Raw genomic sequence first — 15920 nt, forward strand, 5'->3', positions numbered from 1 at the left:
GAGGGGACATGACTTGCCTAGGCCGATCATCATCGCCTCTGGTGCCTTGCTCTCCAAGGCAGCACGGTAATGTCACTATAGTGGGTCACACAGTGCTCCTAAGTGAGGCCGGTTTACAAACTGTACGCGGAAATTGCAATGATTAGATAAGACTCGAGCACGCACTGTGATGCAACCCGCGAAGCGAGCAGGTCCATATTAGCAGATGGCAGCTGCACAAGAGCCTGAGAGGGGTCTTAGTCCATTTACCAGGGCGCGCTTCAGAGTGTGGAATTGGCTGCAGCTTGGGGAGTGACACCCGGCGTGGTAACCTACCTACCTGGTAAGGCCGCCCGGGACGCGGAAAGGGAACCTCCACCTCCACGGCTCCCGTCCTTCCTTTCCAGGCCCTGTCTTCACCTTATTACGTCGCTGGGTCCATCCATGATTCGACAACCGAGGGCAAACCATACCTTCGCCTTCGCCTTAGCCAAACCCAATCCAACATCTTTCACCCCGTCTAAACCGAGATCGCCAACAAAAGCAAACACGCAACCATTGACGGCTTCCACCTTCTACCATTTCCATTCTCTTTGTGCTCGACACCCGCTCTTGTCCAGGTAGCGACAGCACTGCAAGAGCTCAATGCCTCGCCGTCGCCGACTCTGTCACTGACATTCTCACCCCTCTTTTGCATCATCATACCGAAGCTGCGCCGAGATCCTGCCCGAAACCGACCACGCCCTCCTTCTTGCTCCTCGGCCTGAAGAGTCGGAAGTCCATGGCTTCTGCAAGTAGCAAGGTCGTCCTACTTGAGCTACTGCAGTGCCGGTGACGCTCCTGACTTCCTTGACCGAATCCTCCCTATTCCCTAGTAAAATGCCAGCTCTAGCACGCTGCCACGCGCGACGAATTGCTCAACGCCATGGAGCTATTCGGATCCTGACCCAACGACTCCCGAGCCCCGGAGACCGACGATGCTTCCACAACTATTTCGTCACCCACCTTCCATCCTCGTCGATGCACCCTGACTCTCGATCGTCTGGACCTGGACATAAGCTGCCCCGCGATGCATCCACTCCCCATGTGCAGAAGCCCGGCTCTGCTCCCGCTGCTGCGGCGCTCAACATGCCCAGCCGGGATCTGACAGTCGTTCGAATTCCTTTGCGACGTGCCAAGCATCACTTTGGGGTCTTCTCGTCTAGAGGCCAGCGGCCATACAACGAAGATACAAACCAAGCTGGCACAATAAGCGTGCCAGCATTTGCCAAGAGAGGACCAATCAGTCTTCAGAGAAGGCCCATACAGAAACCTGATGAGGCTACCTCGGCTGATAGCGCACTCGGCGACCCTCAGGTCTTCTACTTTGGCGTCTTCGATGGCCACGGCGGATCCCAGTGCGCCGAATTCTTGCGAGACGAGCTCCACGGCTATATTGAGCAAGCCTCCGCAGAGTTCGGCCTTCAAAGTTCCCTGAGAAGAAGCCCTAGACATGAGACAGGGCGAAAAGATGAAGAAGAGGTTCACAGGCCTGAAGAGCTGGACATGAAGTCGGAACAGGAGGTCCGGCAGAAGATGCGGGTTCCCGAGGAAGACGCCCACGGTATCGTAACGAATCCCGAGCGTAAGGAACCTCTGAAAGGTGTAAGCCCCGTATCAGCCAAAGTGGAAGACTTGCCAAAGGCCGTGAAAATGGAGCATGACCTTGTAGAGCAATACAGGCAGGCCGTTGGGGGATACTTCCGGCGATTCACACCCGAATTCTTCAAACAACCTGAAGAGGGGGAAGAGACCGATGGAGACGGTCCTCCCATCACGGTAGAATCGGTTCTCATGTATGCTTTCCTCAGGGCAGACTTGGACTTTATATCTGCCCAAGCCCGCAAGCCGGACCCTGACGACCCGCGCGTTGGAGACTCACCCCTTAACAACGACGAGATACTCGGGGCACCGCATATACCACCTTCGGGACACGGCATCGGGGGCTTGTCGCGCTTCAAGGGAGGGTCGACAGCGTCGGTAGCTCTCATCTCAACGCCCACTCCGGCACCGTTTTGGCATCCAAATGCCCAGTCCACCTTGGTTGTCGCTCACGTGGGCGACACGCGGATCCTGTTGTGTCAGACCACTACCGGCCTTGCGCAACCGCTGACATCAGACCATCACCCCACAACACCCACAGAAAGTCGTCGTCTGCGGCGCTATGCTCCAGCTGGCTCCATGGTCTCGGGGGATAGCTTTGGGGAGGAGCGGATCATGGGCCTGGCCAACAGTCGGTCTTTTGGAGATATGCGAAGCAAGCGTATAGGCGTATCGGCAGAGCCAGAAATCACCCGCGTCGAGATCGGCCCTGCGGAGTACTCTTTCCTGGTGCTCATGAGCGATGGCATATCGGGCACGCTCAGCGACCAGGAGATTGTCGACGTGATCAAGGAGGCCAGGACACCCGAGCAGGGCGCCAAAGACGTAGTTGATTACGCGACCGAAGTCTCGCATGACGGCGACAATGCCACCTGCCTTGTTGTGAGACTCGGCGGCTGGGAACGAAGATCAGAGGGCGGCGTCGGCAGTCTTGGAACCAAGGAAATCCGCGACAAGAGGAGGGCAGAAGCGCTTGATCCTCGACGAGGCAAGCGATAGATTCCGTTTCAATATCTGCTACGTTGCGGCTCTATTTTTTACCACTTTGTGATACCAATCTACTGCAATCTTTCAAGAAGAGACGGAAAGCTCTCGGCCATCGCCAAAATCAATAATGCGTGACATGCTTAGAGCCTCAAATTCTAAGAAACTGCAAACCCGCCAAGATAGAGAGCGAAATCACAACTAACTAGGTCTGAGGCTCTAAGATCCTCAACCTCATCGCTCCGCTCGGTCACAGTCACAAAAAGGCACCAGTGCTCAGTATACTCTCTGTAGTATTCATCATCTAACTGATGTTTGGACGGGAACGCTTCCCAATCATTTTTCTATATGCAAGCCCTCCGAAGGAAACAACGGGGGGAGAATATAATGTTGTCGTGACCCAAATACTCCACGCAGTTGAAACAGAAATAAGGTGTGGTTGCACAAAAAGACATTAGCAGTATGTCGCTACTAAATGCGAGAAGAAATAACACCCTGATGCAACACCCGTCCGAGGGCCGATGAGAGACAGACGCCTCATCCTCTGCCTCCCCACCGTCTGTGTGCGAACTCATGTACATGGGATGATAGCATATGATTCCTTATGTGCGAATATGCATGCGGAAAAGTCGTGACCGTAAGATTCGGCGCTGCCGTATCAAAACGCGGTAAACAATGTAATGATATGAACAACAAAACGCCTTTTGCTTTTATGCTTCATTTACCGGTGCATGCCCCATGACGGCTTCAGCTGGTCATTGAGGGCCGCTGATGTGAAGACCGTGTCGCCAGGCAGACGGCTGACTCTACCGGCACCACTGCGGATGGCGGCCTGGTTGACAGCAGAGATACCGCTGCGGTTGCTGCGAATACTGCCGGCATCGCTCATCGTGTCGGCGTCCTTGAACTTACGGGGAGGAGCAAAGTCAAGAGCGGTGAAGGTTCCCGATTTCCTCAACAAGTGCCTATTCTTGGTCAGTATGTGAGTGTAGGAAGATGAGTGAGAAAACTTACGGGCTGGGCATGGCAGGCATCTCTTCGAAGCTGCTGACCAATGGGGAGTGGACAACCTTGGGCTGGAGGTAGGGACGTCTCTCGCCTGCCGGGCTCTGGGATCGACCACGGGCGCGGTCGGCAAAGCTTTCGGGGGGAGCGAAGTCGAGAGGGTTCATGATAGCGAAGGTGTCGTCCCTGAGCTTAGCTGGGTTGGGGAGGGTGTTGAGGTCGGCGGGGGGAGGTCCCTTGGGCTTCTGCCGCACCGGGCCCATCCGGTTGGACACGGATGATCCGGGTCTGGTGGTGTACTGGCTGGACATGTCAGAGCCTCGTCTTGAGGGCCCAAGACGGCTAGACATCGCCGATCCGGCACGTGGCGGGGGTGGTCCTCTTCCTCTGGGGCCGGGACCGGGGCTGGCCATGCGTCCACCCATCGAGCCGTGCATGACTCTGGGAGGGGGCGGGCCGCGGAAACGGGAGGCGTTCGGCGGCGGAGTCATGGCACGACGAGTGACAGGCTGAGCGTAGGGCATAACGAACGAGTTCGTATCGGGGTCGAAGTATGCATCGCCTCCCGGGCCACCCATGAAGCTCGGGTCGACATCCTCATAGTACTGAGGGTGTCCCGGGGGAGGGCCACGGCCTCGGGGGCCGCCCATGGGAGGACCGCGAGGCGGGGGCTGTTGGCCACCAGCGCCCGGGTTGTCGGGGTCGAAGTACTCCTTGTAGAAGGATCTGATTCTGTTGGCACGCTCTTCAGGATCTTCTGACTCCATGACCTCGTCCGGCGGAAGGGGACGGAAGCCGACCGACAGTCTCTTGTTGTCTTGAACCGGAATACCAAGCTGTCGAGACTCGCGGTAGTCGTTCACCTCCACAGAGCGGCGTTGAGATCGACCCCTTTCCTCATACTCATAGTCATTTTGGTCGTAACGGTCATTATAAACACTCGCTTCCTCGGGGACGATGGCTGGAAGAGTCGATGGAGCTGCCTCCTTCTGGGGCCGGGGGCTAGAGGGAAGGGAGCCGCCAGCAGGGGGTGACAAGCGGTGAGAGGGAGTGGGGAAGCTCATATCTTCCAGACCAAGGCCAATAGCCGGGATGACCGGGGCCTGGCCCTGCTCCGCCTTTGGACTGCCAGGTAATTCAGCCGCAGAAGGAGCGGTGTCCGCCGCCCGGGCCTCGGGGGCAGCAGGGTTTGCTCCCGAAGGGCGCGGGTTGGTAGGAAGGCCCTTAAGAAGAGCAGGAGAGGGTTCCGGAAGATCAGGAATTTGAGGAAGTGATGCTCTGTTGTTCTTGTCGTCGGGGTAAGGCACAGTCTCGATCTGGGGGATGATGGGCTCGGCAATGAGGGGGCTTCTGATGACGGGAGACGTGGGCGTAGCGATGACTGGCGAGATGGGCGTGAGACCGTCGGGGGCAGGAGATCCGGATCTGGACTTGGGCGTAGCGAAGGGGTCGGCCGTGACACCTGGGGGCTTGGGCAGAGAATTTTGTCTCGGGGGCAGGGTGCTGTTGGTCATGGTTGTGCGACCGGTCATGCTAGAGTCGCGTCTCTGGCTCGTCGAGCGGCTGTAAACGGAGCCGTTGGGCTTGAAAGATCGGATCGAGCCGACATCACTGCCGGCATACTGAGCAACGGGGCGGTACGGGTCTGCCTCGTTGTGGAGAGTTCTTGCGAGAGAGTGCAGAGACTCACGTGAGCTCTGCAGGCCGGGAGGAAGAAGGTAGGGGCTGGACAAGTTCATGTCCATGGACAGTTGACGCTTCTTGGTATCGACGCCCATTCCCTTCTCGCGGAACATCATGCTCTTGCGTTTTCCGCCCTTATCGGAGCTGGTCTCGCCCAGTCCGAAATCCAAGCCACGGTTCGGGTCATTTGCATCCTCGATCTTCTGCTTGGCGAGGTTCCTTCGGTGGAAGTAGAACAGCAAGCACAGAGCGCCAACGATGGGGATTCTACAGACTGTCAGCCTACACCCGTCGTGTGAACTAGACATGTAACCTACGAGACTCCGAGGGCAATGGGCAAGGTCAGAGCGGACTGGTCGACAGGCTTCTCGCACTGGTTGGCGGATCCGGTACATTCTGCTCTCGCGCCGATGATACGAGAGGCGATCTGAATGACCTTGGCGGGAGTTGGCGATGTTGCCACGGGGTTGACGTCCCGGATGGGAATCCGGGAGCCCATTACGTAGCCATTGCCGTTGAAAGTTGCCATCGGGATATTATGGTTTCAACAACTCGGGGGGGATGATTTCGTCACACAGCTCTCAACTAGCAGCTGTTCGTCTCGGTAGATTTGTTGACGGTCGACCTTGGGCGTTTCTCCTTCCTTCTCTGAACCGGTATCGCGTCTATAACAGCATAGCCTAACGGATGGGCGTGTTGATGAATCGGCACGGGCGTCGGGGTGTTGGACAGGACGATGAACTGAACGACACCAAAGGAACTGGTCGTTGTATGCGATTATCGAATCGTACAATCCTCCTCGGAACGAACAAAGATGACAAGCGAGAGCGGGTTTCGGGGTAAAAGAGCGACAGGGCGGTATGTATCCGTAAGTTGGTAAAGAATGACTTTCGAGTTTGACCGTGTTGTTGATTAACTCCACCGATCCATTCACACAATCCAAACAGAAGGATAAAAAAGAGTGACTCGCCCGCTGGCAGGCAGTTGTTTGGATGTGGAAAGCCGGAAGATGTCACTGGCGTAACGACCGACGATGTGGAAAGGATGGGAGGGAAGGGGAAAACGAGAGTAGGTCCCTTTTGGGGGGTGCCAGAGGCAAAAGAGCGTTCCGGTGAGAGTCGATGGGACTGAGGAGGGTCAAGAGGAGTCGAGAGAGGAGCCTGAGGAGGCTACCAAGCAGAAAGCGAGAACGGGCAAAGCACCGGAACCCTCAAGCGAAGCGAAGCGAAACGAGCCAGCGGGAGAGGCCCAAGGAGATTGAGGCAGAGAGCCAGAGCCAGTGCCAGCAACAACGGTTCGTTGGCGTTGGGTACCCTGACCTTGACCTTGACCCTGACAAGCCATGGGGGAAGAGAAGGGGAGAGAAGGGGAGGCCCTGGCAAGCTGGCGTGGTGGTGACTGGCCATTGACCTTGACGCAGGTTGACATTGATCCCAGACGTGGACCTGGGCCTAAGACGAGGGAAGGGCTTTCTTCCTTCGCAGAGGAAGGCAAGGTACGACGAGCCTGGGCCCTTGCCAGGGCTAGGATGACAATGGGTCTTCCACTTGCACTAGAGAGCCGTGGACGCCGTGGTAGCACGGCAGAAAACTGCCACCATCGAATGGAGTTCAATAGCAAAGATTGGGGGGAACCGCTAAGAAGCAGACGAAGGGGGGTTAAAGGGGGGGTGGTGCCTGTCAAGTTTGGGATGGCGGACCGGGGCTGGAGGGGCCGTTTTGTGGGTACGGGCGAATGAAAAGCAATTTCAGCAAATGAGCCGGGGCTGGCGCGACTTTTCCCCTGGGCCGTTGTCGTCTTTTTTCCTCACCCATCACGCCTTTCTCTGCTCTCTCTCTTCGCTCGTCGCCGTCTGTCTATCGATATATCTTGCCTTTTGGGTGCATCATCTCAACTCAGCTGAGCTCACCTACCTACCACCTATCTTACCTGCAGACAGAGTTGCGGCGGTAATCCCACTCCAAATACTAAATACGGTACTCCGGCTGAGATTGGGATGCATCAGCGCGGCGGCACACAGACTGCTGCGTCTGCAACGTTTGCGCCCCCCAAACCTCTCATCTCAATCCCATCCTCAATCCCAATGCAAATCCAGCTCCTCCATTCCATCGATCCTCATCCCCCAGTCTCCCAGGCACAGGCGCATGTTGACTGGCCACAACGACCGAGCAGTCCCTACAAACGTTGCACTAAAATCGATACACGCGCATGGTGCAACAGGGGCTCTCCTCGTCTAGCGCAGGGATTTATGCAGGAACGCGCCCCTCCTTCACCAATTGCAGCTGCACTGAGTGGGGACGCTGCACACGCTGCTCATCAGGTTCATTGGATCAGACGAAAGACGTTGGCCTTCCAGCTCGCGCCGCTGCAAAAGAAACAGCGGCAAATCCAGCAGCAGTCAGCAGTCAGCCCGCCGCTGGATGCGACACACAGGCGCTGGACACCGTGCAGATGATTTGCATCCATCGCCATTCGCCCAGTCGCACAAGCCATGCGCCGCCGCTTCAGACACTGTCACACTGTGATCATCCCAATTTTGCGACCAGAAAAAGAAGGGACAAACCACACGAAAAGAAACACACTTCAATAAACACAGGCCGTCCCTGCCTGTCTTGCCCTGACGTGCCCTCAATGGCAGCCTGCATTGGGTACCTATTCGTCAAACACCCGCCGCCCACACTCCGACCGCACACACACAACAACGTCTCAATGGCTGCACCCAGCACCGCACAGCGCGCCAATCTGCCCGTTGTCCTAGTGGCTTCAGTGGCTTCTAGATCCTCGGCCGCCGTTTCTGGATCGAGTCTGGTCTCACACTACCCCGGCAATGAACGCATTGAAGCAGCCTGGAATATTGTGAAAGCATCGGAGCACAAGACTTGTCAGCCGCCTGTCTCTATCTCTCTCACACAGTCACAGCGCGTGTGGTGTTGTGTTTTGTCGTGTCTTGGAGCCTCCCGCTGCGAAACCGCGTCCAAACCCAGCCTGGTCTCTACCGAAATTGAGGCCGTCATCGGCTCATGGGGCTCTGCCCTCTCCTTGGAACCGCCCGGGCATGGAGTCTCGATTTTTACCAAGGGGGGCCTTGGCGGTGACGACGACGACATCAACAGGAAATGTGCAACGGGATCATTGACAATGCGTGAGGGTCTCGATGGCCACCCAGCGGGCACTCCCGGGGTAAGGGGGGGCAACTTGAAAGTCGAGCCTGTATCCGTAAAAGCGTCTCCTGATAACCTCATTCGGAAAACACGGTTCACGATTCACGACGGCAACTCCAGCACGACTCCAGAGGCTCAGCCTCCCTTTCCGCTCCCCACCGCCCTCCCTCCCCGCAACCGCCTTCACGATCCACGACCCGATAATACCGCTCCTACTCCTTAAACGTCTCTGCTAACATCGCGACTTGTCTATTTTGGGTGAACTGGAATACTCAAGCCACCCGGTCCAGTGGACGTCACGAGAGGAATGGATAGGGCTCGAGAGTCTCGGTGTCTCACAGCCGGGGCATGCGCGACGGGCGGGCGCTTCGCGCCTCCTAATTTGCGCAAGCTGCATCGGGAATCGCCTCTGGCTTCTCACCATCTTCCTACTAGTGCTTTTATGATGCATAAGTCCCTTTTGCATGCGACCGTCGTCTGCAAATTCGAACGTGCATAGTGCGGTGTACAACCTCAGTTGCTACGAATAGAAGCACGACATAAGAAAGCAACAAGCAACAACAAAACCTGCATCCAGAACCCCGAAGCGTCATTTCGGCCACGAGTGGTGGGTTGCACTCAGGCCCAACACCGGCGCTGCTGCTCCAGCGACGATCACTCCCTTCATCCTGGATGCAGAGACGTCCGCAAATAAGAAAGAAACAAAGAAACAAAGTGCCCCTCCTCGGGCCCTCAGACCAAGGAACTCCCGGCTTCTGAAGCTGTCGCGGCTCTCCCCTTTTACGGGGGTTCCATGGCGGCGACAACGGCGAGCCGGGTTAAGGGGCCGGTGGGAAGAGATAGCGGCAGTTGTCCGGATCTGCCTTGTACGCCGGCACGCACACGCACACACATGTTTTTGTCGCACCGGCAGCGACATAACCGATGGAGGGGATATCGCTGCATGGCATATCATTGCAATTCATCATCCAGATCCACTGCACAAACAACGCAATCACCGTCGTCCGGGTTCCTGCCAAGGCGCGATGTTGGTCGAGTTATTTTTCTGGTATCTTTCTCCCGAGCAAATGGACGAACGACTCCATTCGGCATTCTACCCGTTGAGACTGAATGATTCAGAAAACCCGCGATACGAACCAAAATCCAAGACAGACCCTGACTTTCTATCCGAGGAGAGACAGAAGCATTCCTTCCTCTTGCGTCTGACTTACTGGCATCGTCCGAAGAAAAAGCATCGCGGTGTTGTCTCATGTGTCGCGGGGCAATCACAAGACACCCATCACCTCATCCCAGAACAATGAAGCCACCATCGTTGACTCCCGCCCTGCCGTCGTTCCGGGGGGACCGTACGTAGTGCAGACAACGACAAGACCAGCTTGAGAGACGAAAAGTCAATCGCAATGCTTGGCCTGTCAACTCACCAGTGAAAAGTATTCGATAGATCACTGGCACTATCTCATTAAGCTAATCTCGATGGGCACTATAAAGCTTGTCATTGGCCGAGACTTCTTGGTTCGCCCCATTTACGGATCGCTGCACCCGTCTCCAATCGTATTTCACAACTCGCGGGCACTACAGCAGTCGTCGTAAAAACTTACGGATATCTTTCATAAAATGCTCTCATTCGCTATCTTCCATACATAACTTCACAAAACCCCCTTCATTGGATTTGACGGGCCCCCTTGTTGCTGACAGACCACACCACCTCCACCGAGGAAGGACTCTCTCTGAGTCTGCCCGACCAGGAACATTTTGCAACCCTGTGCGGCCATTGCCACCAACAGTCCTTTTCGACTCTTTTGCAGGTTGCACTCGGTCCGCCTCCTGAGCGCAAAAAATAAGACGTGATCCGACCCTGCCCATTGTATCTCTATATCTGCTGCGAGACACAGCTGCAGGCTGAGTCGTGTGAGCTGATTTGTCTCTGCTCCAATAGCCCAGACCTGTGACGGCTTTTATCGAGTTTTCCCTCCTATGCCGCCTCGTTTGCCGCGAAAACGCTCGCTCAAGTCTCGGTGAGCAGTCCTAGTGCAGCTTAATCTCGGCTCGTCTCGTCTCGTTGCGTCCTGAAGAACCCCCTGTCTCTCCCCCTCTCTGCCCCAGTGGCCATCTCGCCGGGTTTCATATCTCAGCCTCGCGTGGCCGCCGACGCTGAAGTGTCCACCACCTGGTAAAACTCCGGCGCGTATTCCACAAGCCAGTCCTTCTCGATCTTGGTGATATCCCGGATGAATATCTTCTTGCTGGTCTCCATGACCTCGTGGAAGATGACCCAGTCAGCCTTGCGGTTGAACATGAGCGAGCTCGGGTGGGCATGGAGCGTCGTCTCGCCGGTCACGTTGCGGAACGTCCCGTCCGGCTGCATCCTCGCCGCGTGCGCAAAGTATCCTGCCGTGAGACACCGCCGTATCTGCTCCGCCTTTTTAACGTTGTCTTGGCCCTTGGCGCCGAGGGACTCTTCGACCGTGATGCCGAACTTTTCGAGATATCGCTTCAGCTGCGCACGTATACTCACCGCGCGCGTCAGGGTTTTGAAGTTGAGATTGTGATCGCGGGCGAACTTGGACTCCTTTTTGCCCTTCATGACGAAAGCTTGGTAGACGTTGAGCAGGGTTAAGTGGTCGCCTTCCTCGGCCGCAAACAGCCGCCTGGAGGTCTCCATCTGCTTGCGCTCGCCGTCGTGGTAGAACCAAACGTTGTTCCCACCTGCAGAGGTCATCGCCGCGATGGTCAGGATCTCGCTGAGGCAGCCGAATGATGAGGCGCTGAGGAGAGTTTTGCCCATCATCGGCTCGACGGCGATCTCTGCCATCCTGTAGCCCAGTGGTTTCGTGAGCTTTGCATAATCGTCGAGTGCTCCCAGTGAGTAGAGTAGTTCCAAGGCTTTGGCCATCAACTCCGCCGGCGGTGGGCTGAGGAAGTTAAAGCGGAGGACGTTGTCGATGCCCAGCGCCTTCAGCTGCAAGATGAAGGGTGCGAGATTAGACCGCTGAACCTCAGGGACGGTGAACTCGGGTAGATTCAAGAAAGATTCTTCGGTGTAAAGTCGGAAACACTTGCCCGGTCTCGTACGTCCTGCTCTGCCGGCGCGTTGGTTTGCTGAGGCTTTGGAGATAGGGGTCGAGATGAGAGACTCTATGCTCGTCGTGGGATTGTACGCCCTGAGCTTGGCAAAACCGCAGTCGACGACATAGACAATGCCGTCGATAGTGATGGACGCCTCAGCGATGTTGGTCGCAAACACGACCTTTCTTGTGCCCTCGGGCGGCTTGTCGAAGACATACATCTGCTGCTCCGTGGTGAGACCCGCGTAGAGCGGGAGTGCCTGCAACTTCTTTTCTTGACTTCGCAAGTTGAGGAGACGATCAGCGACGGCCTGGCAGGCTTCATCAATCTCCTCGCGGCCGGTGAGAAACACCAGGATGTCTCCTTCGTCTTCATTTTCGTGTATGTCAAAGACAGTTGAGATGGCCTTTTCGAAATAGTTTTCCGTCGGTGACTCGAGATAGAGTAGGTCCACGGGGAAAGTTCTTCCTTCCAGAGATATGATGGCAGACTTATCGTCGCCAGGAGTGGCAGCCTTTGTCGTGCTGTCATCGCCCGGTTTTGTCGTGATTTTCTGATCCCCGTCACCTGGGCTGGTTGTGAAGAACTTCAGAAACTCTTCTGCCTGCAATGTGGCACTGCTGATTATGACACGCAAATCCGGTCGCTTCTTCAGAATCTTCTTGAGCAGGCCTAGGAGAATGTCGGTGCTGATGGAGCGTTCATGAGCCTCGTCCACCATGATGACGGAATACCTCGTCAGCAGTGGGTCTACGAGAGCCTCTCTGATGAGCAAACCGTCGGTCATGAACTTGATGCGAGTCTGGGCGGAGGTGGCATCTTCGAAGCGGATTACATAGCCCACTTCCTTGCCTATCTCGCAGCCGAACTCTTCCGCAACTCGCACGGCAACCGTTGTCGCAGCGACTCTTCGAGGCTAAGGTAATATTAGCATGTGCCGTCATGAATATTGAGAATTACGAGTAACCTACCTGCGTGATCCCAATGACCTTGCCATCTGCACACCATCCCGCTGCCTCGAGGAACTGGGGAATTTGGGTGGTCTTACCGGAACCGGTCTGACCAACAACGATGGTGACCTGTTTCGTCTCAATGAGATAAAGCAGCGCCTTGCGGTGCTTAGCAATTGGCAGCAGCGCAGTCGGCTTATGCAAGGCTGGGATGAATGCCGAGTTAAGGTCGAAGTCGGCCATGTTTGATGCTGAGCTTCAACAGCTTTTGAATAATGCCGAAAAAAAGAAATTGCACTTCGCGAACGACAGAGACACCGCTTCTAAGGCTGTTGAAATCTGTGTATAAGTATTATGACCTTTAAATTGGCCTCAGCTTATTATTTTGGCCTCAGTTACACATCATGTCAACTGATGCAAGCCACTTCTTGGTGTTGTAAGTGCATTGGCGGCCTATCTGCCTGGTGGGTGAAGTCGGTGGTAACTATGTTTGCCAAATAGCCCAGCTGCAACCAGCTGCCGGGTCACATGGCAAGTGTCAGCAGTGTCAAACGATCTTTACCCGATTGGCTCAGGAAAACCCACACTCATCACCAGCCACCAACCGCCAGTCAGCGCTGTGCCTATCGAGTCCTCCGTGGCTGTGACGCAGTGGCTCAGGAGGAGCTCAAGCTCCTGTCCCGTGTCAAATTGGCCGCCTCGAGGCCTGGAGGCGCGGGCGCGGCGTCATCAGCAGCCCAGCTCGCAGCCCACTTTAATATCATCTCGCCAGCTCCCTAACCCCTCGCTCGGCGCAACAACGACCTTGCACAACAACCTTGGGAGAACAGTCCTTCTTAATTGTCTAAAGAGACCTTGCGTTTAAGGCTTTCATTGCGACCCATACCGGTCACACATATTCCAGGTTCTCCAACGTATTAAGTAGTCGACCTGCGTAGTCATGTCTGCTCCTAACGAAACAGTGCGCCATCCCGCCTCGAAACACTCTACTTTATGCGATGTTCCCTGTGGCTGACACCTCATCTCTGTTGTGACTTTAGAACAAGAACACCTCGTCCAGTGGACCCGAGTCTCCCACTACAGTCAAACCCCTGGATCTCAGCGACGACGAAGACGTCCAGGAGACAGGAATCCTCGGCGGTGAAGACAACCATCAAACCAACACCAACGCAACCACCACCAACACCACCAACATGGCGTCCTCGACACCCGCCACCGAGGCCGCCCCTCCGAAGCCCCCGAGACCTTCTACCGAGAACCAGAAGACCGAGGATATTCTGAAGGAAGCATTCCCGAGCATCGACATCGCGGTTATCAAGGCTGTTCTGAGAGCCAGCGGTGGACAAATCGACCCTGCCTTCAATGCCCTGCTTGGTGTGTCGCGTGCCCATCCACGTTCCGGCCCACAACTAACAATGCATCACAGAAATGACGGATCCCGATGCAGCTCGTAACGAGCCCGAACAGGAGAACCCTCCCCCTCAACCCCCTCGTCCCGCCGCCGGCCCCCAGCTGTCTCAGCTCGAGGCGGACGAGCTTTACGCACGTCAGCTTGCTGAGCACTTTGATAATGTTGGCAACTATGAGGCTAGGACTGCGAACCGCAGCCCCGGCGGTCGCGTCAGACGCCAGCAGACTGGTCTTGAGCCCCGAGTGAATGCCGAGGACCGTGAGCACAACTTCTTCGACGACGAACTCCCAGTCATCCAGGAGAAGCTCCGCAAGGGCTTCATGGAGACCCAAGGCAAGGTGAACAGCTGGATCACGACCATGAAGAAGAGGTTCGATGAGGAATTTGCCGAGGAAGATGAGCATACTCAGCGGCCTGGTCAGGGCCAGGGACAGTACGGTGGCAGACGTCCTGGGGAGTCGAGCCGTAGGAGCGGTGACTATGAGAGATATGACGCCGATCCCCAGGTGCTCAGCGACGATTTCGCAGGCATGAAGTTTACTGCGGATGGTAGTAAGTACAGACTCATAGTTGATAACAACCAACCCAGCGCTAATCGCGAAGCAGCTCCACTCCGCGGTGATAACAGGCCGTTGTCCAATCCTGATCTATTCAAGCCCCCTCCGCCCTCCAAGTCGCCCAAGCCTGACGGGCGCAAGGTCGCTTTCCGCGAGGGTACTGAGGAGATTGACGTCTACGGATCGTCGCCCAGAGTTTCTGCCGAGGACAGCACGGGGAAGACGAAATCTAGCAAGTGGCAGCCTCTCTCGACGGTCGAGCCTAGCCCGATCAACGACAATGACCCGTTCAGTTTGGGCGACAGTGAGGACGAGAGAGAGGCCAAGGAGAAGGCTGCGACAAAGGACGTGAAATCAGACGACAGTGAAAGGTTGAAGAAGGCCGCTGCGGAGGCAATGGCGGACAGCCTCGTCGATGCCAAGGATGGCGAGTCGGCGGGTGCGGCGGCCAAGAAGAACTGAGTAGCAGAAGGCGACGGGAGGCATTGTGAGATGGAAAAACTGTTGGTTACTGGTTCCTACGACTTTCATTTGCAGATATCCAGCCCCTGGCTTGAGCAGCAACAAGAGCCTAGCAAAGGGTCATCGGGAGGCAAGGGGATCGGGGCACCCTAATTTGTTTCTGAGGAAGCGTAGTCATCACAATCCTAAATTGAATGCATTTGCAGCAGTTGACAATGTGCCACTAGCGGTGACGAGTCAGTTGGATGTGGAAATGAAGGTCAGACGGTGGTGGATGATGATAAGTCGTCGGCGAAGTCCGCGTGTCGTGTTGAGAGATGGTAAGAGAGGACGAATCAATGAGAGAGATCTGCATCTGACGTCGTCGTGAGACATCTCACCTGCGGAAACCCGTCGTCGGAAGTGGAACATTGTCCCGGTGAATGACACGGCAACACGCGGATGTAAACGGGGGGGCGTCAAGGGCAGGGTCCGGTCATCAAGGGACTGGCCAGAACCCGAAGTCTGGACTTCCGGTAGAAGGCGATGCTGTGTTGAGGCAAGCTGGGTAGAAGACGAGAATAGGACGCACAGCACTGCAGTAGGTAACGTCGCAGTCGAAGACAAGGGACCCGCTTGACGAGCGATCTGAAGAGAGAGGCACTCGGGGTTTATTACCGGGCCGACTGCATGACGATTGTTACGATCTCAATGCTACTGAGGGGTTGCCATTTTCAAAGTCCCTCAACGGCTACAAGTTTACTAGGAGGGCTGGAGGGGCCAGGAACAAGGGAGAGGACCTCACGAATTGGAGGTTGCTGAATGGTGAGGGGAGCTCGTTTGTCTGCCCCGCATCAAATTTGTTTTTCAGTTTTTTTTTTCTGCCCAGCAGCCCGGCTACTTCCGTACGAGTTGGATGCCGTCTTGCATTTCTGCTGCAGGCGTTGCACTTTGGGGACCACGAGACTGGGTGTCGTCGTTTTTTTCGATTCTCTTTTTTCTTTTTTCCAGGGACCATCTAGCTTAGCTAATGTTAAGAACG

At 55.8% G+C, this 15920-nt stretch overlaps 4 protein-coding genes across 4 annotated transcripts; 2 read left to right on the forward strand and 2 right to left on the reverse strand.

Moving 5' to 3' along the window:
• Positions 1 to 999: 999 nt before the first annotated feature.
• On the forward strand, positions 1000 to 2619 carry CGCA056_v003118 (Protein phosphatase 2C-like protein 4; the record flags this gene model as incomplete). The annotated part of the gene is made up of 1 exon (XM_037318375.1): positions 1000 to 2619. The coding sequence occupies one exon, from the start codon at positions 1000 to 1002 to the stop codon at positions 2617 to 2619; it is 1620 nt and encodes a 539-aa protein (XP_037183396.1).
• Positions 2620 to 3325: 706 nt separating this feature from the next.
• On the reverse strand, positions 3326 to 5821 carry CGCA056_v003119 (uncharacterized protein; the record flags this gene model as incomplete). Its single annotated transcript, XM_037318376.1, has 3 exons — positions 3326 to 3569; positions 3619 to 5559; positions 5610 to 5821. 3 exons carry the CDS (start codon positions 5819 to 5821, stop codon positions 3326 to 3328), a joined length of 2397 nt encoding a protein of 798 aa, XP_037183397.1.
• A 4760-nt stretch (positions 5822 to 10581) lies between these two features.
• On the reverse strand, positions 10582 to 12712 carry DHX35 (putative ATP-dependent RNA helicase DHX35; the record flags this gene model as incomplete). The annotated part of the gene is made up of 2 exons (XM_037318377.1): positions 10582 to 12435; positions 12491 to 12712. 2 exons carry the CDS (start codon positions 12710 to 12712, stop codon positions 10582 to 10584), a joined length of 2076 nt encoding a protein of 691 aa, XP_037182472.1.
• A 697-nt stretch (positions 12713 to 13409) lies between these two features.
• CGCA056_v003121 (CUE domain-containing protein 5) lies at positions 13410 to 14899 on the forward strand (the record flags this gene model as incomplete). Its single annotated transcript, XM_037318378.1, has 4 exons — positions 13410 to 13430; positions 13510 to 13843; positions 13896 to 14432; positions 14487 to 14899. 4 exons carry the CDS (start codon positions 13410 to 13412, stop codon positions 14897 to 14899), a joined length of 1305 nt encoding a protein of 434 aa, XP_037182471.1.
• Positions 14900 to 15920: the final 1021 nt, after the last annotated feature.

The sequence above is a fragment of the Colletotrichum aenigma genome, assembly GCF_013390185.1.
Source record: "Colletotrichum aenigma strain Cg56 chromosome Unknown KSG_Cg56_contig02, whole genome shotgun sequence".
NCBI classification, from domain to species: Eukaryota; Fungi; Ascomycota; class Sordariomycetes; order Glomerellales; family Glomerellaceae; genus Colletotrichum; species Colletotrichum aenigma.